Source organism: Liolophura sinensis, chromosome 1 (genome assembly GCF_032854445.1).
Source record: "Liolophura sinensis isolate JHLJ2023 chromosome 1, CUHK_Ljap_v2, whole genome shotgun sequence".
Classification (NCBI taxonomy): Eukaryota; Metazoa; Mollusca; class Polyplacophora; order Chitonida; family Chitonidae; genus Liolophura; species Liolophura sinensis.
The window spans coordinates 41,731,108-41,758,302 of record NC_088295.1 but is presented as its reverse complement, the minus strand read 5'-3'; the positions used below and the strand labels follow the sequence as shown (position 1 = coordinate 41,758,302).

The 27,195-nt window shown below is 42.2% G+C and overlaps 1 protein-coding gene across 1 annotated transcript; it reads left to right on the top strand.

Annotated features, from left to right (window-relative positions):
- Positions 1–425: 425 nt before the first annotated feature.
- LOC135475699 (uncharacterized) lies at positions 426–27,195 on the top strand. Its single transcript, XM_064755634.1, is given in 3 exon segments — positions 426–580; positions 23,185–25,491; positions 25,494–27,195. Coding segments are annotated over 2 exon segments (1,551 nt in total). The 5' UTR covers positions 426–580; positions 23,185–24,144; the 3' UTR covers positions 25,698–27,195.

Sequence of the window (27,195 nt, the reverse complement as noted above, 5' to 3'; positions counted from 1 at the left end):
ATGCACGGAAAGGCCACTGGTAACCATGTATTTTCTGACTAACTCCACCCGGGACAACTCAGTGTGGAACAAGTACAGTCAGCATTACTAGTGATACATGTACGATTTTATCACATTTTTACCCAACTTGGCATAGTGTGAGACACCATACAACGTACTACCCGTCCAGCTATACACCTGGTATAACTCGCAATAGAACGAGGCCTATGGTATCATCTTAACTAGTTTTACCCGCATTGCTGGGAAATTTAATACCATCTTAACAACGTGTAAATTGTTGTCCCAGCATGCTCACATGAGATCAAATGTATGCACTTCACGTCATGCCCCGTTGACCCACACAGTGAAGATTGTGGTAACTCTGCCGCTTGCTCTGTCCCACTTAGCTCTGTATGCATTCAAACATGGCGGTTGGAGTTCGAATTTATTCAGTTTCCACCAGTTTCATGCTTGTCAGGATTTACTAGGGATGACACACCGGGGCATCCAATAACTATGGCGACTATGAGAATAGACAGAGAAATTTGGCGGTCAACGGTAGTGTATTGAAGCATTGCCAGAAAGTACAGAGGTGTTCAAGGTAAGCTTATCGATAAAGGCAGGGCTGTGATAATATACGTACATCACAGCCCTACAAAGCCCAGTACATGAACCACGAACCATATATGGTCACCTTGCGTTTATGACCTGAAACATACCAATACTAGTCAGGTCACTAAGGAAACCCAAATACATTATGTACACAATTATTCTATGAAAGACACCACCGAGTAAATTATTCTTCTAACATTCTTATGTACGACTGTACAACCTTAGATTTCCACCAGCCCAATAATTTTACCTGACTTTCAGACAGTTCGCAGAGTGCAGTCGTAGTAGCCGCTCCAGTTTGGAAGGAATGTGATAAGTACTTGTCAGATGGGATATTTACAAAGCTTAGGGCTTTCTTCAATAAGGAAGAGAACTGATAACATGTAAGAGAACTGTTATCATAGTGACAAAAAAGATGAGAACATGAAGTGACCGAGTAACGGGTCTTGAAAGTATTCGTTCACAGCAAAGACAGGGCATAAATCTTTATTGTTCAACGAGTTGAGCCTTGCTTCCATACTGGTCGGGTCTTTGATAATCACACTTCCACCGACATGCACCAGGCTTCCATATTGGTCGCTCTCCGATAATCGCAGTTGCAGTAACAAGCATCAACCAACATCTTTTTGGATGAAACTAACATCAGTGAACATCAATGCTCTGAGGGCATCATCTGTATCACTGTCGAGGACTGTTTCACTGACCTGCATAAAACCGAAAAAAGCGAGCAGGAACACTGCTCTGAACAAAATAGTTTAGTAAACAGATGTATATAAGTGAGGAAGACCCCTAATTAATTTCATTAAAACATCCATAGTAACATGAACGGGTATCGCAGCGGCCTGACGTACGCCTGAAACCTAGTATTTTTTTCACAATAAAGTGCTGGGTCGGCCCAACCCAATAATTTATACTTATCTGCCACACCAGTCAGGTAAGTAGCTGCAGACGAGGGTGCAGACCCATATCCTGACAGGTCTACAATAAACAAAATGACATGACTAACAGGGGTTGACCATTGCTGAGCGATATTCAGACGATTTCCGAAAGATTTAAATGAAAGAATACCAGTAGTATTAACTTTTCAAGTTCGCGCTGCCAGTGGACAATTAACAACTTCTCAGTCTTTACATACAAATGTGCCAAATTGCCGCTGGAACATCGGTTGCCTCCTTGTCTGCCATAGGTGCTAATCTCTGGAACTTTGCTAACTGTAAACGAGATAGAGAAGAAACAACACTGTTCTCCACTCTAGACTGTTGACAGTCTTCAACATTATATTATGAGTCATACACTGCAGTGTACTAAAGCAAACTCACTTCATCACCCGTGGAGACTTAAGGATGCCATATTTAGAACAGTGACCACAGCCTGATTATCGCACTGTAGTCAACAGCACCGTCGTCCATCTAATCAGCTTTAGCTTCCTTCATATATGCAATTTGAGGAATGTTGTCATCAAAACGAAAATCGGCCATGGGCGCATCCTGAGTACAGATACGGGTTTCAGGTATTCACGACCTGGCTATGTTCGGCCATGGGAAGCCAGCATGAGCTGGACTCCAACTCACAGAAACTGCATTTGCTCCAGATCACCGCGTAGGGCTGGCATGCTACTCACCTCTGCCATGGAGACTCCCATTTTGGCTGACCTTTGGCATACTAATTACTAGTATATGTTTCGACGCATAGATTCGTATATTTAAACTTTAGCTTTTACATCGGACAATATATTTGTCCAATCTTTTCATGCCTAATTTGGCGTCAATTTTTTCTCCTTGTTCGTGATTATCGTCGGTCATTTTTTGTTTGACTTAAGTTATCAACATCGTTTATCGAAAGGAGCGGTTTATTTACCTTCATTTTATCTTCATTGAACTTCATGCGACTTTTTCCACTCTTAGACTGGGTTAATTGTGACCATGAATCGTCCATTTTGCAAAAGATATGACCCATAAGCAAAAGCTCTCATGTTCTTGTTTACTATCGGAAGCAAAAGCCCACATGTTGTTATTCATTACGTTTAATAAATTGCTCTCTGCGGGGGTGCACGTACACGAATGATTTATTCTATTTTTATTTGTTTATTTGATTAGTGTTTTATACCGTACTCAAAAAATATTTCACTTATTCGACGGCGACCAGCATTATGATGGGAGGGAGCCGGACAGAGCCCGGGGGAACCCTCGAACACCCGCAAGTTGCTGTAAGGCCTTCACCGTACACTTAGCTATAAAAGACTTACAGCACAGAGATTGAAACAAAGCAGCAACGACAGTGTGGTAATTGGCAAATGGTCACAGGAAACAGGTGAAATACATCCTCCTGTCAGTTTATCTAAAAATTCTATTCTTTTAACTTTTTTTCAAGGCCTAACAGTTCGTTTGCGATATGTGAGAGGTTGTAAACAATTTTCTTCAACAAATGTTGACTTTCCTCGTGAAAAAAGAAGATAATAAGGGTTACAGGGTCTAACATGCTTACAGAATGGCATGTTTTCGTTAGGGTTTACTCAACTAACTGACATAAAGTACGTGTAGGTTACTGCCTTCATCCATACATAGCTGACCTGTTTGCGACAAAGAGGCTTCATGATTTAAAGAGAGATTTGCCAACAGCCAATCAGCAAGTTACAGCAAGTGTACTTGACCCAATATGTCAATCGGGTCAAGCGTCTCGACTATATGAGCGTAAATTTAACCTGGCACGGATCTTTCTTCTTTCAGTTTGATAGTGAGACAATTAAAAATTTGTTATAAAATAGCGTGTTTCTGCAAATGCAAATGAAGGTAGTCCGGGCAACATAAAAGTGTTGCGTTTTCGGGCTGTGATGAGGATCGATGGTACGATGTCCCCAACTTCCACACCCGAACGATCCCAGGGCTATGCTTACACGTGAGAGGCTGTTGTCAATGACAATCGGTTACATTCTCTACATTCTGTACAACACATTCCATTGCAGCGATGGACCAAAACGTTGCTTTATTCACTACGCCGACCATTAGATGTAATATATATACCTCGGGTTCTTGTCTTCGCTTGGCTTTTTTTTTCTTTTAAGCTTACCTTGAAGACCCCTGTACTTCCCGTTGCTGGCTTTAATATGCTACTGATATGGGTCAAATAATTTGCTCTTCAGCAGTCAAAGTCGTCTCAGCTATCAATTCCAATAAAGCCCTACAGAGCTAGTCCTCGCAATGCAATTGAATGAAAAATATAAACAGGCCCAGGCAAGCCTCAATACCCGACAAGTATATCAAATTCACATTGAAATACAATGTGTTGAAATCATTCTTGATGAACTGTAGCTTTATTAATACATTATGAGAGACCGTGGATTGAAATATTTTATGTTAAATGTTGACATACTTTCATTTCATAATGTTGATGCTCGATAATTTCATATCGATTTTTAAAAATTGTTATTTGGCATGATATGTTATATAGGGGTCTGCGGTAATTATACGGTAGCCTGTAGCATACAATATTTTGTTGCTCAGCCCACCTTGCTCATGTGCTGCGGCCACAAAAATGAGATTAAATTTATAACGTATCTAATGCTGTGCTTAAAACCACATTGAAAATATCATTGCCAGTATCAGAGAGGTGTATCCCCTCATCCCTAATCAGCCCTGGTAGCTTGGGGTGATCAGGTAATGTGATGTTACACTTCCTTTTAAGTGCCTGCACTTTTCACCCACTTTCCCGTTAATTTTTCTACGTGCCCTGTCTACATCCAGGACATCATTTGTCCCACTAACACATACATGATCGTATAATATGACAACCTGGTAAACCTGACTTATATAGTCTAACTCTTGCATGATGTTATATGAAAGCTCGACAGACATTTTGTCAGTCAGATCATTAGCCCCAGATGTAAATTTATAATGTTTGCAGTAAGAAGAATTGTAATGTCCTTCATCTCTCCACTTCATCCCCCTCTGGCCCACCCAACGAAGTTTTTGGTAGTTCTTCCACATTCACTGTCCCCATTAACTCTATATGCATTCAAAGATGGAGGTTGGAGTTCGAATTTATTCAGATTCCACCAGTTTCATGCTTGCCAGGATTTACTAGGGATGACACACCGGGGCACCTATATAGAACCGATAACTGAGACGACTATGAGTATGGACAGAGACATTTGGTGGTCAACAGTACTGTATTGAAGCATGCACGGAAAGTACAGAGGTGTTCAAGGTAAGCTCATGGAACAAGATAGGGCTGTGATAATATACAGCAGTCAACTGAGCGGCCATCCCAAGGCATGGGGCCGGTAGGACGTTTGCGTCATACCACTTCGTATGTGTGAAAAGCACGTCGATGGCCGTGAACATAGCACCGGGGGCGTGGCTGCTATTTTGACTGTTTCCTTGTGGCACGGATAACCGTTGCGGCCGATCGAGGCCGCATGTACCGTAGAACTTGACGAGAAGGCCGCTTACAGCCATGGACTGAACCGCAAGTCGGGGAAGTCTGGGCTGGTGAAGGGCTTGGAGATAGCGGCCTGTCAATCTTGTGGAAATTGGCGGTGGCGCTGAGGCAGCATTTTCTCTGGAAGACGGCCGGAGACTTTCTGGTGGCTGCGGTGGGATGGCTGGCCGTGCTGACTTGGAGGAGAGAAACCTGATGGAAGGAAATATGGAACAAGTGGATTCCCGACCATGGTCATCGATTACAGTTGACTGCTGTGGTTCTGTGGACGACAATAGCGTTGGTCCTCGCCCAAGGAGTCCAGAGACAACCGGGATGCAGCATATCACAACACTGTGGTCCTGATCACTTCGAGCAGCAATGCTTGGCGGAGGTGGACAGGGGTAGATGGCCGGACGAAGATCACTATGACCTGAGAGCAGACCGCGGCCGGGCCGATTGGTGACCAGACTGCGGCCCGGCCGGAGATGATACCGTGGCCGAGCTAGTGGGAGTCGTGTCGGCCCTCGCTGAGGCAACTAAAAACCTTCAGCTGCAAATGACAACTTATATTGGGTCCGACCAAGGAGGTGTGAACAGGCCGCTCCAACTACTCGACTACTCAGTAGGGGGGCGCAGGGGGACCGAAGTTATGCGGTCAGACCGGGGACTGAGGTCCAGTTCCATGGCCGCGACGCGGCCTTTCCAGAGGCCGTATGTGACACCAGCTACGTACGGTGGTACCACCGGGTGGAGAGAGTACATGGTCTACTTCGAACACTGTGCAGCTTTAAATGGTAGGAATGCTCAGCATAAGGGACAATACCTAGCGGTCTCCCTCAGAGGCACAGTCCAACAGGTTCTTGGAAATCAAAGGTCCGAACCTGGAACGATTAGCTACCTGTCTTCTACAGGCTCTGGAGAAGAGGTTTGCGCCACCGAATCAGACGGATCTCTACAAGTCACAGCTCAGGCAAAAGACTTGCTGCTAGACCTGTGGTTACCGGGTACACTTCAGACGAGATTGTCCTCGGGAGAGAGGGGTTGCGACATCAAGTTCCAAACCACAACCGTTACCGGGAGCGCGACCTTCCGAACCTGAACTGTACCTTAGATGTAGGCCAATACGGATGGATTGTTGCCTGGACACCGGGGCCTCGGTGTCGTTGTTGAATAAGAAAGTTTACGTGAGTCTACCAGAAAATGCGAAGCCAGTTCTGAAGGACAATGAGGTTAGGTCCATTACCATAGCAGATGGCTCGAGTTTGTCTTTAATAGGCATTGGGGACTTCAAGTTAACGATTTATGGGCAGGCGATCAAACAAAGAATGGTCGTGGCTGAACTTTCCTTGGATGTCATTTTGGGGTATGACTTCCTGGCAAATTTCCACCAACACCTTTACCATTTAAGAGGGAACTGAGGTTGTGACAAATGCAAAGGTTCGCCATGCTATCGGAGGAGAGGCCGGCATAGTGGAAGCGGAGCCAGCGTTCAGTGAAAGCACGGGGACTTGCCTTGCCCGATGCATATCCAGGGTTACATCCAGCGGAGATGTTGTTTTGCACCACTTTAATCCTTCAAGGGAACCGGCTGTGGTGCATGCGGGAACCATTTGTGGCGTGCTATCGACGATCGATCCTGAAGAAGGAATTACAAATATAAAAGAAGTCAGGCATGTCAAGAAGAACGGAACTGCCTGTCCAAAACATCTGAGGAGTCTGGTAGCTAAGACTAGAAGTGAGTTAACGCCACAGCAATGTGGCCAGGTTGAGGCGCTCCTGACGCGGCATCATTAACTCTTTGCCAAAGACGATGATGACCTGGGTCACACGACACTGGTGCAGCACCACATCAAAACTGGGAACTCACCACCTTTACGTATTCCCCCTAGACGACCTCCAATCCATGCTCGGGACGAAACTGATCGACAGATTGAAAAAATGCTGAGATCGCAGCCCCACTCCACACACTAACCCAGAAGGGGAAGACATTCATATGGGATGAAGTCGCAGAAGAAGCGTTTCAAATCTTGAAGCGAAAGTTAACAACTGCTCCTGTTCTGGCCATGTCTGATCACCGACGCACGTTTATATAGGACACTGATGCCAGTTGAATTGGCATGGGTGCAGTTTTGGCACAGGGGTTCGAGGATGGAGAATTGCCTATGAGAGTCGATCCCTATCAAAGACGGAAAGAACGTATTGTGTTACTCGTCGTGAGTTACTGGCGGTCGTTTACCCTGCAAAGTACCCATGAATTTACTTGTACGGAAGAAAGTTCCTGTTGAGAACGGACCATGCCTCGCTACGTTGGCTGATACAGTTTCGAGAACCAGAAGGGCAGCTGGCACGATGGATCCAAACCCTTTCTGCGTATAACTTTGACGCAAGCATAACAATGCCGACGTTCTCAGTGAACCTGCATGGCGACTCATGTACGTTTGATTGGTGTCCAGTCAGCTAAGATGGAGTTCACACAGGCGCAGAAAGATGATCCAGACCTATCCGTTGTGATGGTTTGGGTAGCTGATGGAATAAAACCTGAATGGGATGAGGTCTGCTCCAAATTCCGAACTGCGAAATCTTCGTGGGTCGCTTTCCAGAATTCAGAAATCCACGAGTCACTACTTTTACGTAGCTGGGTTGATGTTTCTGGCAGTGTGTTACATCGACTACTCGTAGTACCATTGGCATTGAAGAAGAAATCCTCCGTGAGTGCCATAACAGCTCGACAGGTGGACATCTTGGTGTCAAAAAGACGATAAGTAAAATACGTCAAACGTATAGTGGCCGGGCCTAACCGAAGACGTCATACAGAAGTGCCGCAGTTGCGATACCTGTAGCCGACGGAAGGCTGGTGGCGAAAGGTCACACGGCAGACACCGGGGCCTGATGGCTGGATGTCCAGGTGAGCGCATTGCTACAAATCTGTTGGGGCCGTTACCTGTCACGACCCGTGATAGCAGCTCGTGATCGTGATCGGAGACTACTTCACACGATGGATGGAAGCTGTGGCCCTCCCCAACCAGGAGAAGAACCTGTGGCACAAGCGGTGGTTGAGCAGTATGTGCCCCGATTTAGAGTGCCATTACTGATCCACTCGGACCAAGGGCGCCAGTTCGAGAGTGAACTGTTTCAAGGGATGTGCCGCGCCCTCAGCATGAAAAAGACAAGAACAAGGGCATACCATCCTCAGTCTAATGGCCTTATCAAAAGATTTAACCGTATACTCGTGCAAATGCTCAACGCGAGCATAGCCAGAAACCCTACTGACTGGGATCTACACCTTCCACTGGTTCCGATGGCGTACCGTGCAACGGCTCACGAATCAACCGGCTACTCACTGAACAAAATGATGCTTGGCCGGGAAGTGACTTTGCCGCCACATCTGATTCTTGTGACCCCGTCGCATCAAACAGCTGATCCTGTTAAGTGGGTTGGCTTGCTTTGTGATAACCTAGCTTCCATTCACCAAGATACCAAGGAAGCCACTGGACGTGAGTTAGAACGGAATAAGCGAACGCATAACGTGCAAGCCAATCCACGCCTGTTCCTTGTGGGATTGCATGTATTCCTACACACGTCGGTGACACCGAAGTGCCAACACAGCAGGTTCCAAGACCGTTGGACGGGCCCCTTCACTGTAAAAAAAGCCGTGACGAACGTCACTTACTGTATCGAAGATGCGAATAGGTGTTAGCAAATAGTTCATCTAGACAGACTGAAGCCCTGCTATTAACGTGATGTAACCAGTGACAAATCTTCCTCCGAGCAGCCGTGTCATTTCCCGCTGGTACAGGCGACTCCCAAGGCTGGTCAAGGCCGCAGCCGTCATTCTGGCAGTGGCAGCGAACTCTCTGATGAACGCATATCTAAACGTACCTGAAGTCGAATAGTTCGCAAGCCCAGGTGTTTCGAGGACTATGTATAGAAGACGACAGATACTGTCAGTGTCGTCTACTAGAAGACGAACTTCTCATGAAACAGATTCATTGCTGCTCATTAACCATTCTTTACGTATTGTTTTAATTGTTATATAAGTGTGATGTCCGACACTCATATACCATTTGTAGTCCATAAAAGGCGTTCCAAGTCGATAATCGCAAGATCCATTCCCAAAACAAAGTTTAACACTAGCTCCCAAAGACATAGGTATGTAAGAAATTATATAAATAAGAAATAAAGCCGGTAACACACAAGAGAGAAGCGGTCATCAGTTTTCAATGATGTGGGGCAGACAATGAATATTCCAGGCATGAATGCCATATTAAAGTCCAAATTCACATATCAAAGTGAATGAGATTCATGTCAATTTACAGCTAAACAAGTATCTCAGTCGCGCTTTGATTGCAACTGTTCATAAAGGCGTCATGCTGATGTAATGAGCATGGCTACCTTTACGGCCGATAAGCCCCAGGTTAAGCGGTATAAGATACAGTTCGAAAATGACGAGGGTTACAGACCCTAACCGATCAGATTATGATTCAAAAGTAACGGACGATTACGTCTATTCCGTTAATATGTAAAGATCTCATGCTACAAGAGGCGCCATCTATGATGTTACACATGACATACAAGGTAGACGGTTACACTGGGCAACCAGCTCCATCTATGTTCTTAAATACCATGTACGTGATAGATATATATATATACGGATAATGTCGCCGTCTATGTTGTTGACCACAATGCAGATCGCCAGAGATTCTCAACACTCTGTCCATACCTGCCAACGAGAGTGTTATACTCATTATAAAATTTGAGAAACTTAGGATGAAGGCGTTTGATGGAGTATCCTTGACAAACTAGTTTTTGAACTAGCAACTTGTGACGCAGATTAAAGTCATCACAATTAACGCAAGATCTGACAAATGCTACAAGGCGAGATATGTATACGCCATATGCAGGACCCTTTGGTATATTGCTATCCAAATAAGGATAATTTACAATATCAAAATTGAAATTATCCCTTTTGTCGTAAAGGCGGCGTGAAAGGAGACCTTGTCCGTCTTTGTACAGATATAGATCCAAATAAGATGTACAATCAGGAATATATGTTGTCTCTTTTAAATCCAGTGAAGGCGAATGGATTTCCTTCACCGCTTCAGCAATATGGAAATTATTTAACGTAGATCATCAATATACCGATTGGTAAGTGAAAAGGATCGAGCTTTAAAGATATTACTTTTAAGTAATTTATGCATATAGTCGTATTCATTATTCCACATTATTACCTTTCGTTTGATCCGATTTTATTACTTTCATATAAACCGAAGTCCGACAGTAAAAGGCATCGCTACTCTATACGAGATGCGGCAAAGGAGTTCTGCCCATTTTCCTCTCGCCATGTCCGCCACAGATGCCACCTGCGGGATCACATCCGACGAGCACATGAGTGGCCGGAAGGCGTAGATTATCCACCTAGTCGTAGAGAGGGCGAGCCGACAGTGCCTGTAATGAAACCAGTGTGGGAGTCTAAAGCCGTACCTGTGGCCCGAATTGTAACGAGCAAGATGGACAGCTTTACCAGGGTGGTTTCTGCAGGGCCCACGGAGGCCGACTTATCAGATGTTGGAACAGCGCCTGTTCCTGAGCTTGACAGCCCACAGGGTTCTTTTCTACCGAATGTGGCAACCAACAATGAGAGTACCGAGGCGCCTGGAGAGACAACTGCGCAGATGCAGATGGATTCCCATTGCCCTGACCTGGAAGAACCTGGCAGACAGGCCAGGCCCAATACCCCAGATATCCAGTTTGAATCATCATATGCAACGCGCCGTGTTCAGACCGAGACAGGGCCGATTGGAGTGACGACTGCCGTCCAGCGAGAGCAGGAGATCAAGGAGTTCAGCCGCAACGAGAGAGGCGATGTGTTGAGGCGGGTAAGGAGGGTCTGGAATTGGGAAAAAACACCAGCTTCATTGAGGGACCAACCTTAAGTTTTACAGTTCCTACAAGGCAGTTGTATTTGTGATGACGGTGTAAGTCGTGCCTGGGTCCTGATGGTCCCGTGAGTTGGAATTAACTCGCATAATTTTATGGATATAAGCGTCATGTCCGACATACGACTGAGGTCATCTCATACGTGCATCTACTATACGCTTCACACTGGCCGAGCCAGAGTATCTATTTTTAGCTGGTCAGCGAACCTGCTGGCAAGACGAGTCCACTATGTAAGTTTGTTTCATTAGACTGTGCTGCGGTGCTGGGCCAGACGAGCCCAAGCGACTGCGTGACACCCGTCGCCAACCTATATATACAGGCGTAGAGCAGTAGAATTGGAGAGTGACACGAGGACAGAGAACCGAAGACGCAGAAGGCTGGTAGCGGCACAGCAGTCAACTGAGCGGCCATCCCAAGGCAAGGGGCCGGTAGGACGTTTGCGTCATACCACTTCGCATGTGTGAAAAGCACGTCGATGGCCGTGAACATAGCACCGGGGGCGTGGCTGCTATTTTGACTGTTTCCTTGTGGCACGGATAACCGTTGCGGCCGATCGAGGCCGCATGTACCGTAGAATTCGACGAGAAGGCCGCTTATAGCCATAGACTGAACCGCAAATTGGGAAAGTCAGGGCTAGTGAAGGGCTTGGAGCCAGCGGCCTGTCAATCTTGTGGAAATTGGCGGTGGCGCTGAGGGCAGCATTTTCTCTGTAAGACGGGACCGACCGAGAGGGCCGGAGACCGCGACGAGATAGCTACGGGGCCACAAGGGCTGCCGAGGCGGCCGGAGACCGCCGGAGGGCCGTGGCTATCTGACGACCTTAGGACGACCAGCTGGGCGGCGATGCTGAAGGACCGTGACGCCGAGGGGCCGTGGCCAGGCCGCGGATCGTGGAACCGGGGAGAGTGTGTGTCGGGCTATCCGTCCGCCCAAGGACGTGGCCGTTACCAGGCCTAAGCGTTTTACCTTTTCATCGTTTCTTTTCACTTTTCATGTACAGTGTTAATACATGGATTCCATTTGATTCATTGTTTCATATTTATTGCTTTTCTCCACCTCCTAGGCCCTGCATGGTGACGTATTGTACCGGGAAGGCCGCTAGCCATTTCCCGTGTCACTAAGGAAACCCAAATACATTATGTACACAATTATGAAAGACACCATCAAGTAAATTGATCGTGATTGAGTGGCATTGACACGTTTGCAAGACCGCTCGGCGACGTTGTGTTGTAGCCAAACCGTTACATACGTAATCACACCCTACAGAACTATTTCCGCCGGTGACGCGCGTCGGTAAGCGCAGTACATGAACCACGAACCATATATGGTCACCTCTCGTTTATGGCCTGAAAAATACCAATACTAGTCAGGTCACTAAGGAAACCCAAATACATTATGTACACAATTATTCTATGAAAGACACCACCGAGTAAATTATTCATTAGACATTCTTATGTGCGACTGTACAACCTTAGATTTCCACCAGCCCAATAATTTTACCTGACTTTCAGACAGTTCGCAAAGTGCAGTCGTAGTAGCCGCTCCAGTTCGGAATAAATGTGATGAGTAGGTGTCAGATGGGATATTTGCAAAGCTTAGGGCTTTCTTCAATAAGGAAGAGAACTGATAACATGTAAGAGAACTGTTATCATAGTGACAAAAAAGGTAAGGACAAGAAGTGATGGGATAACTTGTTTCATTGGCTGTATTTCACTGACAAGATTGGTATCGCGTCTCGTACAACTACCTGTGTAGTTTTATTATTATACTAAAATGTAAATTCGTAACACACAAGCACTAAACAAAGCTTTAAAATGTTCATCAGTCATACAAATAAACAAGCACACGTAAGAGTTTTCTTTCCAAATCTCTGTCACTCTGCTTCATGACTGTCTGGTCCCACATAACCTTGAACTGGGGGCGACATATTCATCGTGTTGAGAAAGATCGAAACATTGGGTATATGAACAATTGCAATCAAAGCCCAAGTTCGATACTTATTTTATTATCGTCAACTTATACACTAGCATGGAATATGATTTGAATACTGATTTCATTCATTCGCCTAAAACATACCTTGCCCATTTCCAACATCAATGAAAACTGTTGACTGCCTCTCTTTGCATAATGAAGCATTAATGTACTTTATATACTTTCTTATACTTTGGTGGTTGATACTGATGGACAAGACTTCCCCTCGGTGCAAATTTTGTTGACCGCAGTGGAAATATTTTTTCTAGAAAAACTGATTCCCTCTTTCAAAATGTATTTCCTATGTTAAAAAAATGACGACCATGGCAAATAGGATTTTTTTTTTGCAAAAGGCTGTTTTTCGTGTTAAAGAACATTTTTTGTGAAAGTACAAAAAGTCTATCTAACTTTTTGACACATAGGCCTACACCTGCGGTACTAGCAAGTATACATAGAAAACATACAAGAAACCCAACAGAATTTCATATCAATAATAAACCAGCTTAGTTAAGTGACCTTGCCCATCACCTGATAGCCTGTACTTTTATTACTTGTGTTAGTCTCTGTCGGAAGGACTAAACAGGCAGCGATAGGAGAGGCTATAGTATGATGCGAATCATACGCTCGTAATAAATGATATCAATAAGTGAATTATTGATAAAGATAAATGGATTATCATCTTTATCGATATTAATAAGTGATTTATGAGTCAGCCAGAATGGCTGTCCGCAAAGTCTGAAATGAGTACACATTCTCTTACTTGTTACTGGCAAAAGGTAAATGTTCAAATTTAATTAATGGTAGGTATAAATCCTTAAATTACTTTCTTCTACTCGCCTGGGCTTTGTCTTTAAATGGATCTCTACTTCTTCAGGCCCAGTGGAGAGGCACGGGCTTGTCTGAAGCGAGTTACGCGCTCTTCTTGTCCACACTTGATCTGAATCTGATATGTTGTTTGAGAAGTGGAGATAACAAAGGGGTGTGGTTGTGCAATATGAACACAAGGTTGATCGCTTCCATTCCCATATATCTGAAGCAGCTGCAATATGAGTGCCCTTCTGTAATATCCTTTCCGAAACAACAACAATATCGAAACTAAGCCACTAAGAGGGACATCGCATTGGTGGGAACAGCCACAGTATCTTCACAGGTGAGTGTCGCTATTTATCGCTGTATATATCCAGTAAAAGTAGACAGATCGATATGAAATCCTTAAAGTAAATTAAATGTTTTTGACGTGTCATCTACCAGAAAGAATAAAGGTAAGATTATTCGATCCCGCGCGTTCTTGTTTTTTCTTACATCACACTATGTATAACAGGCACTGCAAAAGGCGAGATAGATTTTGTAGACTCTGCACTAATTAACACTCCATCTACATTGAAAAATTAGTTTTCTCACCATTCTAATATAAAATTGCCTGTGTTATATAACTCAGCTAACCACATTGTGGGTGCATCCACCCACAATGTGGTTCTCAAAACTGTGCCTACAAGTGACCACGAACCTTGCAATGATCCTATCCATCTTCCGACAGTAACAACAGGTTATGTATAGTTTATGCCTCTTGTCAATTTACCTCAGTCATAGGTTGTTATTTTGTTCATGTAAATGCTTAAATAGTCGCAAATTACACGTCTCCCTAACACCAAGTTTAAGTAGAATAAGGAAATAAAAATAAAGTAATGCTAGATGCGGTTCATTAGACGTCACTATTCTAGATTACTTAAAATGCTATGTTGTCATCACATAGCATACATTAACATTAAAAGAATACAGCGGCACTGTCTCGTGCGGAAATTGGTGTGTTCCACTTGATTTACAAAGGAAAATGCCCGCACAAAGTGGTTCTCAATCCGTCCCGATTAAAACGAATGTTTGCTTGATAATAAAGCATACCAAGGGTATAGATAGTTCAGGTAAAACAGCTGCGGCTCATGTGGACTTTTCACATAAATATAAGCGTCAAGTCCGACATTCCTATACCATTCGTAGTCCGTAAAGGGCGTTCCAAGTCGATAATCGCAAGATCCATTTCCACAACAACGTTTAACACTAACTCCCGAAGATTAAGGTATGTAAGAAATTATATAAATAAGAAATAAAGCCGGTAACACACAAGAGAGAAGCGGTCATCAGTTTTCAATGATGTGGGGCAGACAATGAATATTCCAGGCATGAATGCCATATTAAAGTCCAAATTCACATATCAAAGTGAATGAGTTCCATGTCAAATTACAGCTAAACAAGTATCTCAGTCGCGCTTTAATTGCAACTGTTCATAAAGGCATCATGCTGAAGTAATTAACATGGCTACCTTTACGGCCCCTAGCCCCAGGTTAAGCGGTATTAGATACAGTTTGAAAATGACGAGGGTTACAGACCCTAACCGATCAGATTATGATTCAAAAGTAACGGACGATTACGTCTTTCCCGTTAATATATAAAGATCTCATGCTACAAGAGGCGTCATCTATGATGTTACACATGGCATACAAGATAGAAGGTTACACTGGGCAACCAGCTCCATCTATGTTGTTAAATACCATGTAGGCCTACGTGATAGATATGTACATACGGATAACAGCGCCGTCTATGTGGTAGATCACAATGCAGATCGCCAGAGATTCTCAACGCTCTGTCCATACCTGCCAACGAGAGTGTTATATGTAAAATTTGAGAAACTTAGGATGAAGGCGTTTGATGGAGTATGACAAACTAGTTTTTGAACTAGCAACTTGTGACGCAGATTAAAGTCATCACAATTAACGCAAGATCTGACAAATGCTACAAGGCGAGATATGTATACGCCATATGCAGGACCCTTTGGTATATTGCTATCTAAATAAGGATAATTTACAATATCAAAATTGAAATTATCCCTTTTGTCGTAAAGGCGGCGTGAAAGGAGACCTTGTCCGTCTTTGTACAGATATAGATCCAAATAAGATGTACCATCAGGACTATCTGTTGTCTCCTTTAAATCCAATGAAGGCGAATAGATTTCCTTCACAGCTTCAGCAATATGGGGATTATTTAACGCCAGTAGATCATCAATATACCGTTTGGTAAATGTAAACGATCGAGCTTTAAAGATATTACTTTTAAGTAATTTCTGCATATACTCGTATTCATATGAAAACAGGTATAGGTCTGCCAAAAGAGGCGCACAATTGGTACCATTGGAATACCTATGCACTGTTGGTAAATGGTATCTCCGAATTTCACATAGATGTTATTAATGAGAAATTCAAGTAATTCAATAAATAATGTGACATCCCATGAGTGGTAACCTTTATAAAGAGTAGAACTAAAGAAAGCCTTATTGCTTCTGACGTTAATGTAACGGTGACCTGTTTTAGTAAATACCGAGACAATTAACGACGATATTCTTTCAATAAGATCTTTGTGAGGAATCGCAGTATAGAGAGTAGAGAAATCCCATGTGGAAACGTCTTTGTACGGTATATGCATATGAGCATCGAGTTCTTCTGTAAGACGTTTGGAGTTGTTAAGAATCCACATGCAGTTGACACCTGAATTTTTTGTTATGGCACAACAATACTTATTCTAAGATGACTTTACTTCTTGTAACGCTCTCGTAAGTACCCCAGATCCAGTGGTGACCTATATGTATGCTAGGTGAAGGGTTCACGAAGCCGTCTTGATGTTATCAGCATGTAATGTTTTGCCATAGTGACCTTATGTTTAAAGAGCTGGTTGGGGGTGTACGGGTAGTTTGCGTGCACATATTGCTTGCTATAGGAGTGCTTCGGGAGCCCAGAAAAGAGCTGATAACTGAGACCAGCAGCATGTAAGCACGCTATGTACATGTGGAAAGCTCTATCAGTCGGTCAAATTTCTGACAACCATGATTCATGAATGTGTTGGTCTGATATCCAGTGTCCAGATTCTTTCCGACTCCACGCTAATGGGGTGCTTACATTGATAAGTTATCATCTATTGCTGCTATTCTCAAGCTTAAATCCAAACATATCTTCCTCACACTTGACAATTACTGTTGGGTCGGAAAACATTGATATGGGCAATAGAAATGTGACCAATGGTAGGCTGTCTTTCTAATACTCGCTAGAGGTGGAGTGCTTACATCCTTTGACTTTCCACCCAGTGTATTTAAGTTAATTAAATCAGACATTAGATCGTATGAGTTGTGCGAAATTACTCCACAGTTAGATATTTATGCCTCCAAAAGCATGGCGAATTCGAGCCAACTTACACGTATCACTCAAATTCGCGTTTTGTCATCCCAATTTATGAACAATCAATACTCACAACTTACAGTTTCTCTTCTCCAGTGAATGATCTTTCTTATACATGTGTTTAATTTTTGAAAATTTTAATTGATCTGGGAAACTAAGTGAGTAGCTGAATGATAACGGGTTTAACTGTCTTTAGGATTTTATCTACTTCTAATGCGTTTGAGTTTGATGTATCTGGGATTAAGATGGAGGTTTATCTTAATCCTAGCTTGTATGGATAGATTTCGCATTAGGGCCTCTATCTTTGACGAAGAGACTGATGAGTTTGTTTGTCGAATGAGAATCGGGGATTTGGTTTGACCCCTGAATCGATATGTTATATACAGATTATGATATACGCGTTGTGGCAACAATCCAACTCCAGTCCCGAGACCGTCATATATCAGCCCGAGGAACGTAGATATGAAAATGGGTATGTCAAAGCATTTATATACCGAATCATTTAAAAACCCAGTAATATATCGCCATGCAATAGAGATTATCATCACACTGTGCTGATCTGCATCGTCGTATCTGCCCAAGTTCTCTGCGGTTGCGTCGCTGTATCGACCGAGCCCGCAAGCTCATTACACTGTGCAGATCTGCATCGTCGTATCTGCTCGAGTTCTCTGCGGTTGCGTCGCCGTATCGACCGAGCCCGCGGTCGATACGGCGACGTAACCGCAGAGAACTCGAGCAGATACGACGATGCAGATCTGCACAGTGTAATGATAATCTATTTATCATATACCTTCTATTGAACTACTTTGGGGGGCATACAATCCAGATATTTCTTCAGACTACTTTGCTTAGCGTATAGGGTCTGGCAGTGCACAGGCCGTCATGACGCTCGCAAACTATTACGCGCACATGGATTGCGTACTAATATAGCATATTTCAAAATAGTTGACCACCGCAGAAGACACAAACAGTGGGTTAAAAAAAAGAAAATAAAACAAAGACTGGAAAAACCGTGGGAATATTATTTATACAACATCAAGTAAGTATAGATGGCTTTTTAAAACACAGATGCTATCTGAATGCAAGAACTGTAAAGTTTATATCAACATCATCTCAAACCTGACAAATGGCATTTTGAAATTGAGTATAGCAGCTGTAAAGTGCGCTAAAAAAATCAGGTCAACCTCCAATTTTAGAAGTGAAGAAGTGATTTAATTACATGTGGATGACTGAAAGTTCTTTAAATTTGCTGAAGTCTCTGTGAGTTCTTGAAAGAGTTTGTCAGCAAAGTTAATGGGCAGCTGATTCGTGGCAGAAATTGAGGCGGAACGTGCAATTTGAGAAGGATGCACCCTGGAAAATACCGGCAGTTGTACATGTTCTAGTGGCATGGTTTACATTGTGTGTGAAATTCTGTGAAACAAATAGATCATTCTGTACTGTAGAAGATGATGGGACAGCTGCATCAATTTCTGTGGATGTACTGGGTTGGGGAGGAAGAGTTACACTCATAGCGGAAGACTTTGTGACTGGTGCATTTGAAATGATGTGGCTCATCTTTTCCTGCAAACCATGAGAAGCAACAGCGCAATTATTTATACTTGCAACATTTTTGTGGCCAGTGAGTTGCATAATAGTCGTGGGAGCTCGCCAGTATGACGGGTACGTGTTGTTTTGCGGGCACTGTGGTTTGTCAAACGGCCAGGTAAGTTTGATCGTTTTGCCATGGTTTTCATAATTGATTTTAGGGTGTGATCTCCCATTGGTTGGCATTTGTACCATACATTACTGCAAGCTTTTCTTCTGTAATTGATCCCGAGGTAAAATGGACGGTCGGCTGTGCACATTTTTGGTGGCCTGTGGTCCTTGTAGACTTTGTACGCCTCTACCGGGCAGTCATTCTTGTTATCGAGCGCAAATTGTTTCGGCTAGAAGGGGCGGACATTTATGTTTGGGTTTTCACCACTCCTAGTTTTAGTGTCGCGCTCATTGTACTCCAAGTATTCTGTCCCCTGTTCATCACATTTTAAGGTCACATCTCCCCATCAGAGTTTACGATTTTCTTCCCCTCCACGAAGGCCAAATTGAAGGGAATTCATCAACCATATTTTGTTGACAAGGACGACTATTACTTTATTTTCCTTCAGTTTGCATTCCTCATTTTCTGTCAGCGGCTCAGCTTTGTTTGATCTGTTCCCTTTGCCTTTTTGTTTGAGCTCCTTGCGTTTTGAAGCAAGGATGTCACGCGAGGTTTGAAATTCTTTGTCAAAAATCAAGCTATATGCATAGTTATGCCCACGTAGATAACGTTCTATGGCCCTATGGTAACTGGTCAAAGTGTCTAGGTGATACTCGCTACCGTCGTGTTTTCTCAGGGAAAGAAGGAACGATCCAACGTAATTGTTCAACTGGACGGGTGGTATGTCCTCAATTTCCCGATCATCTTCGCGAGGAAAGGTTCGCAGGAATCCAGAAAATATTCTGACTACGCTTTCCGTCTTCGGACAGTGTTTTTGTTCCTCATTGAAACCACAAACTCTGATTTCTCCCTCTCAGCGCATTCAACGAAAGCCTCCTGTTCGGAAATGACGCCCGTTTTAGGTGGTTGTCATGGGCGTCGGTGACCAAAATTTCCTGTTCGAAAGCATCTATTCTAGCAAGAAAATCACCGTCATAGTCGGATAGCTGCTCACTGTCCCTGTCCGACCAAAATCCGAGTTCAAGATTTGGCATGTCTGAGTCACTGCTATTCTCAGCTTCCATTAAGGCGTGGTTTGCACTGGTAACGCTAACAGTATAGCACAGTTCCAAAAATAAACAGTTTACCAGTTCGGAAATCCAGAAATAATTGAGTAGCAACAACAAACATCGGAAATGAGAACGAACAGGAAAAGGCGAATTTAAATATTTACGGGAGAAAACTTAATGTGCAGATGACTTGCAAACGTCTCGAGCTAAAAATCTGGCCTGAATCGACAGCTATCAGCGTTGCGGAATGTAATTTGACGCCAAAAATCACGAAGCAGACGACAAAAAAAAAATGACGAAAATATTTGAATATAACCCTTTTGCCCATAATGTTGGCATGTAGACAGTGTAGAAAATTTTTTATTAGTTTACACGCATTAGGTATATGATAAAATATCATGATCAGTGCTGATATGTGTACAGTTACAGAGTTGGGCAACATATAACTATGATAAAGGAGGGTTTATAATTGTCGGACTCATGGAAAAGAAAATAAGGCTATATGTTGATCATACAAGGTTAACTCGAGTTGATCTGACATGTTAATTGCGATTAGAATTATAAGCAAACGTATTATTGGCTAACATTGCATGTAAATTTCTTCGATAAGTTGCCAAGTAAACTATGTTAAAATTATACAAATATCAAAAATGCTTAATACAAATAGTGATTTTTTGTTCACAGAAAAGTTACACACAGATATTATTGTGTAGCCTCATTTCAGCTTATATAGCGTATGTGAGGCATTCAATTAAGCCTTTCATTATATTAGATGCCCAGATATTCGTACATTTTGACCCCCTCTCATTGCTTGCTTGGTAGCAGGCCGTCGTTCTTGTCACCGTTTGTGCCGCGTAACATTTCTTTAAGACCACAAGAATTCCAACAATATGGTGAGCACATCTGTGCGTCACATACGGGGAAGCTTGTTAGTAACTAACCAAAAATCAGTGGTTCACCCCGGTTTCCTGCATCACAGGCGTCTTTGCCATAGTATATCAATGAAACATTGTCTGAGGATGGCGTTGAGTAACAATCAAATAAGCAAACAAAGAAATTTATACATTTTAATCCTTTCTGTTTCCTTAATTGGTTAATTATCCTATTTCCTTCCTGGTACTTGGCAGTTCTATATTCTTCCTGGTATTTGGCAATTGTATTTTCTTCCCGTGGTATTCAGTATAATTATGTGTCTGAAGCAAGTATTTAATTATATGAACATTAAGGGACGAGCGATTGTTCATGAGATGGGTAGCATGTGATCTGAAAGAGGTTTGACATCACTGTATGAAAAAGTAGGTCACACCGAGGTATCATTTGTTCACGGTAACATATTACTTTTAACCACACAGCATCAGTTTGTTTCAGGCATGACGAACAGTTTTTCAGGAAATATTGAACATATATTGAACAGTGTTTACAGGGAAACATCGTCCGAGCTGAAAAATGGGCTTCCAGCTTTCAGTTCGGTCTAGTATTACCTTTTTCAGTTATACGTAATTCACGAAAACATTTCTCTCCACGTTCAGGAGGTGGTGAATAAACTGATCTGTGTTAAATGTCTACTACAAGTGAACATTGATAATTTAAAAGAGTTGTTTTTTCTGGCCCATTCGATAATTGTTATACAAAAAACACTTTCAGAGAAAAGTCATAGAATCTGATGCTCATGCTCTAAAGCGTGTTATCTTGTTTTACGTCGGTTTATAGCAAATCCCCTTTAAAACCAGGAAACATAACCCATTCCACGTTTTGGTTATCTTTGGGTTGCAAAATTTCTGTAGGCCTATAGGGCTAACGTAAGCAGCAGGCCCGTATACATTTTGATCGCAAAAAGTGATTATCTCCGCTTGAATTGGTCTTCCAATGGTAATGCTGGCCGCCGTCGTATAAGTGAAATATTCTTGAGTACGGCTGAAAACACCACTCAAATAAATAAATAAATAAATATAAAAAAAACTGAATTGGTTTGTCCTCCCACCATAATGCTAGCCGCCATCGCATAAGTGGAAGATTTTTGAATGCGGCTTGAAACAACAATCAAATAAATATATATACAAAAAAATTAACCTGGCTCAAAATTTTTTTCTTTTTGTCGAACATATAGAATCTGTTTACTTGACGCGTTAATAGCTTATAAACAAGCAGAACAAATGGTGATACATATATCCTCTGTCTAACAGTTATTACCGCGAGAAGGTTTTGTTAAATTCTGCTTGGCCAGGGGAAAAGTGGTCGATGTTTCTCTTCAACACTTAAAGCTACATTTATGTTGAAGAATAAATAACTAGTTTCTCAAAACTTTAACTGCCTCCATAAAGGTGCAGAAAATTTCTGTCACCAGTGGATAACAAGAAGAACTGCGATAAGGAATTTATTGAAGGCGATACCCAAATGTGTTGCATCATCATGTACTATTATTGGATAGGCATATATAACGTCAACTTGCCCCTGTGCATTTTAATTATATCATACCATATCTCACTAACGGCAGCATTTTTATCGATTACTTCTGTTTGGTGAAGTGTCGTGAGTCCTACAGCTTGAGTGACTCATTATATCATTTTTATTAAACGAGTGGCGTAATTTCCATTTGTTAAATTTGATAAAATGGTTCATGAACTGTATATCCTATTTTATAAATCTCATTTATCGAAACATTTGGCTCCAAAATTTAGACGGAAATCTGAGTCATATCTCTTTGACAACTGACAATCTATGTTTAGATAAATTAAATCTAATTTATAAATCCTTACTTATATGATGAGTGGAATATTGAAGATTTACATCACTGTTGTTATATCAGTGACAGAGGCAAATGAGATAAAGGTATTTTTTTACTTGATTCCACACAGATTGCAATACATTAGGGGCAGCTTGTGTATATATTATAGCATACTTGGATATCTCACTAACTACTTTCACTGTCATGAAGCTGTAAATCGAATAGGACTTTTTCTTTATATTTGGAACTGTACACGTTGACCGTAATACATTCATTTCACTGGGACTAAACTCAACACTTAAGACCAAAGATCCCGTCGTAAACCAAGGACTTCGGAAAGCCAGGGAGGAACTTTCCCACATCTGGCATACAGATGTGCATGCCATATTGGTTTAAGGCAAGTGTTTTTCAACGCACGCAGAGTGTGGAACGGCCTCACGATCATCGTCAACCGCTCATTGTCACAAAAGACCCCCAAATTAGTGATAGCGCCTTTTATTTTATATTCGTTGCTCAGAAGTTGTACATGTATTTATTTGAATATATTTGAGGACATATGATCTTTGTTCACAGGCTAACTATGCGAGGGGAAACACCTAAGAGAAACTGATCGAGGTTCAACACCACAATACGACTGCTCGAATTCGTAACTGAGTACTCATCTTCGTGTGTCAACAAGTGCAAGGGATATTTGAGTTACAGTAAGCTGGACTTTCAGTCCGCTTTCCTTTCGTAAGCAGTAACCACACAATATTGCTTCCGGTGATGAATCTCTTACATTAAATGCAGCGATTCCATAATTAGCTCTGTACCAAGGCAATAGAAGGTTGGCGGTACATCCAGCGCATCCATGGTTGGGGCCGTATCTCGTGTCATAATCTACTGCTACCGGAATACAACGTCATGACGTCCTTCCCCCACCAGATTTATACATTTTCAGTATTCGTAATGAATATGACACGTGTTTAGGAACGAAAGACAGTGTGGTAGCCAATATCCTGTCTTTGCATGCTATCCTGAAAGTCATAGCCACGGACTGTATCAAGAAATAATCGGAGATACAGACATCCGGTTTATCCCACGCACACGAAGATGTTTTTACAAGCATTGCTGTGTCGGAGAAAAAAACTCCTCTGCACATATTTTATACTGGCCGTCTGTGGCGTTGTACTCTATAATTTGTTGTCTTCGGGCCAGTCAACAGCATTTACGAATATTTTAAGACGCAGAATATTCAAACTTCGTCAACAGAGTGACAGAATTGTAATTAACAGCTTATATAACAACCATCGGCTCCTACAAGCCGATCAAGTGTGCGTTCATCCTGAGCTAGAAATTAATCACCTTTCTATTCGACACTTTTTTGAGGATAGAAAACCGGTGGAATGTTCCAAGGACAAAGACTGGGTTTACACTGAGAATGGAACATTTCGCATAGACAGGGATGCAGAAAAACTACATGGTAAGGTGGAGTGTGAATATGTGCCTTTGTTCAGGGAAACCGATTACCGCACAACCGAAGGTAAGCACATCATGCCAATGCCAGATGGAGCACCACTGGAAACAGACTTTTTCAAAGTCAGTTGTGTTGCTAAGGACAACAGCACATATGTCAACATTCATGCAGGAATTGCTTATAATGCTACTGTGCATGCGCGTTCTCCTGAGATTCCGTTTCCGGACAGTGCTATGGGATATAATGTGCTGATGATTGGTTTTGACTCTGTGTCTAGAATGACTTGGTTGAGAAAACTTCCCAAAACGCATGCGTACATAACCAAAGAGCTAAATGGAATTCTGTTGGAGGGGTACAATATCGTTGGCGACGGAACACCTCAGGCTCTTTTACCAATACTGACGGGACAAACGGAGGAAGAACTTCCCGAGGCCAGAAGATCTAAAGCTGGGGCCAAACCTGTCGACAATCACCCTTGGATTTGGAAAGAATTTCAAAAACTTGGATATGTTACACAGTGGGCAGAAGATGAATCGGACATAGCTACATTTACGTACAGAATGTTGGGGTTTAAGGATCAACCAGTGGATCATTATATGAGGCCATTTTACATTGTTGCCGAGGGTATGTACCGGAAGTTTAAGCGGTTCTGTTTAGGATCTGTTCCTAGACACGTGGTCTACTTAAATTGGGTAAAAGACACTTTCCGTATGTATACGAAGAAGAGAAAATTCATGTTTGGGTTTATTAGCGAGTATAGCCATTCTGATAACAATAATCTAGGGCTTATGGATTCGGATGTAAATGACTTTTTGCACTTCCTCCAAGATGGCGGTCATCTGGATCACACGATTCTGATCATGTTTGGTGATCATGGAGCCAGATTTGATAAGATTAGAGAAACCGTTCAGGGGAAACTTGAGGAGAGAATGCCTTATTTTGTTTTCCGATTTCCTCCAGAATTCGAAAAAAGGTATTCAACAGCTTTGAAAAACTTTCGCACTAATTCTCTCAGGCTTTCGACTCCGTTCGATATTCATGAGACATTTAAAGACATTTTGGATTTCAGAAATATAGAAAAGGGCAACATTTCTCACAGAGGAATAAGTCTTTTTAGTGAAATTCCCAAAGAAAGAAGTTGTGGAATGGCAGGTATAGAGCCACATTGGTGTGCATGTTTAAGCTGGGAGACTGTCAAATATAACGATACAGATGGAAAAGGTGCGGTTACTGCGACAGTTAAATTTATTAACTCTATTATAGAGCCTTTTAAAGACAAGTGTGCCCATTTAACACTTCTGAACATCACCCGAATAATTAAATATGTGACAAGCAATGATATGCTTAAGTTTAAGAAAAGTAAAGATGTCGACGGAAGAGTAGCCGATTATCAGGGAAAGTTTTGCCTACAGAAACTTTCTACCAAGTGACCTTCAAAACTACACCTGGCAACGGTCACTTTGAAGCTACAGTGCGACAAAACGCAGAGAAAACCAACTACACTATCAGTGAGCATGAAATCAGTCGGATCAATAAGTACGGCACTGATCCTGCTTGTATTATGGAAACTCGTCCACTTATACGTCCATACTGTTATTGTAAGTCCAAATTAACCAATAACGGTGAATGATCTGGGTAATGCATAATACAGCAATTTACTTTCTTGTTCCGCGCTTGTTCAATAACACATCGTAAGAGAATACCATATAAAGGTTGACATCATGTGGTGAAGTCAAAGTTTTGAGAGACGGCTGTAATCCTTCTCTGCTGTGATCGTGACAGGCGCATTATAACAATCCAAAATGGGCACGATAAGGTTGGAATCAATCTATCGCGCTGTGTCCAATTGTTCTTTTATCCCATGACGGATGATGAAGGCACCCGAAAGAAAGTGTGGAATTCAAAGAAACACACTGATGACTTTTTAAAGTGAGTAATATTGATTGTTAATCTGATATATGTCCCCATTGTTATTTATTGTTAAAGACAAAGACGAAAAAAGAGTAAATTCAGCAATGCTAGAATGGCCACTGAAAAATGTGTCTGAAAACATCAACTTAGTTTGAGTTCCAAGTCCGCGGTAGCCATTGTAGTTGAAATGTGACAAGGACAACGGTTAGTTATGGTCAAGACATTTCTTTTGTACGAGTTAAGAAAATGACCAATGATACAAAGTAATCATTAATACATTTCTTTCGTAGGTGAATGTAAAAACAGGAAATGCATGAGGCGGCGTGATTGGCTATAAATGTCGTTAATGTTCTTTATTTAAAGGATACGTAATTATTCCTCTGTCATATAGAATTTTAGAAATTACCGGTGTGGTTTTAATTCTGATCCTCTGGCGAGGGATGACATGAAATTTACATCACGAGTTTCATAAATTTTATACATGGAGCACAAATGATATATTTTGTTTATCTCTTCATTTTTTGAACGTATCATATTCGTTGTTAACCTTTTTCAAAGTTCATCTCTTAAGCGTTAACGTGAAGGGTTTCGCTGGGGGTCAGTTTAGGTCTTTTCTAATTGATACGTCAATATCTTGTTAGTATTACTGCTATAGTGGCGCATAAATGACCAAGTTAATCTTTCCTAGAAGAAAACAAAAAAATTTGGAATACGGTGTCTCTCCATTTTATCACGTCAACGCGAAACGTGAACGCGAAACTTTGTGCTTTCACGGCATGCATAATGGTAAATGTGCAGCAGTTTTTCTTGGTTCCATTCCATGCATTATTGTCCTCCTACAGTTTTCAACAGATTTTTAGGAAACTTGGCATGTGTTTTGTGGACAAAATGTGAGTGAGGTTTCTTGGCTTTGAGCAGTACTGAATGAAACACATACGGGGATTTGTTTTACATATGATGATGATGATGAAGTATATTTAAAGGAGAGAGTGCAAACGATTAGTAACTACTTTTAGTTATGAACCGTTCTGGCGTTTTTCTTGAACTCCTAAAATTCTAATCAATCTGCCCGATAACAATTTCGCGCGGTCACATGCATAAGCTTACAAAATGTGTAGTCAGGTTAATACTTGACTCCACAGGATTGTCAACTCGGGCATTTAACTGTAGCGCAGGTACTGGCCATGCGATGTATATGTGGCGAATGAGCAGAATGT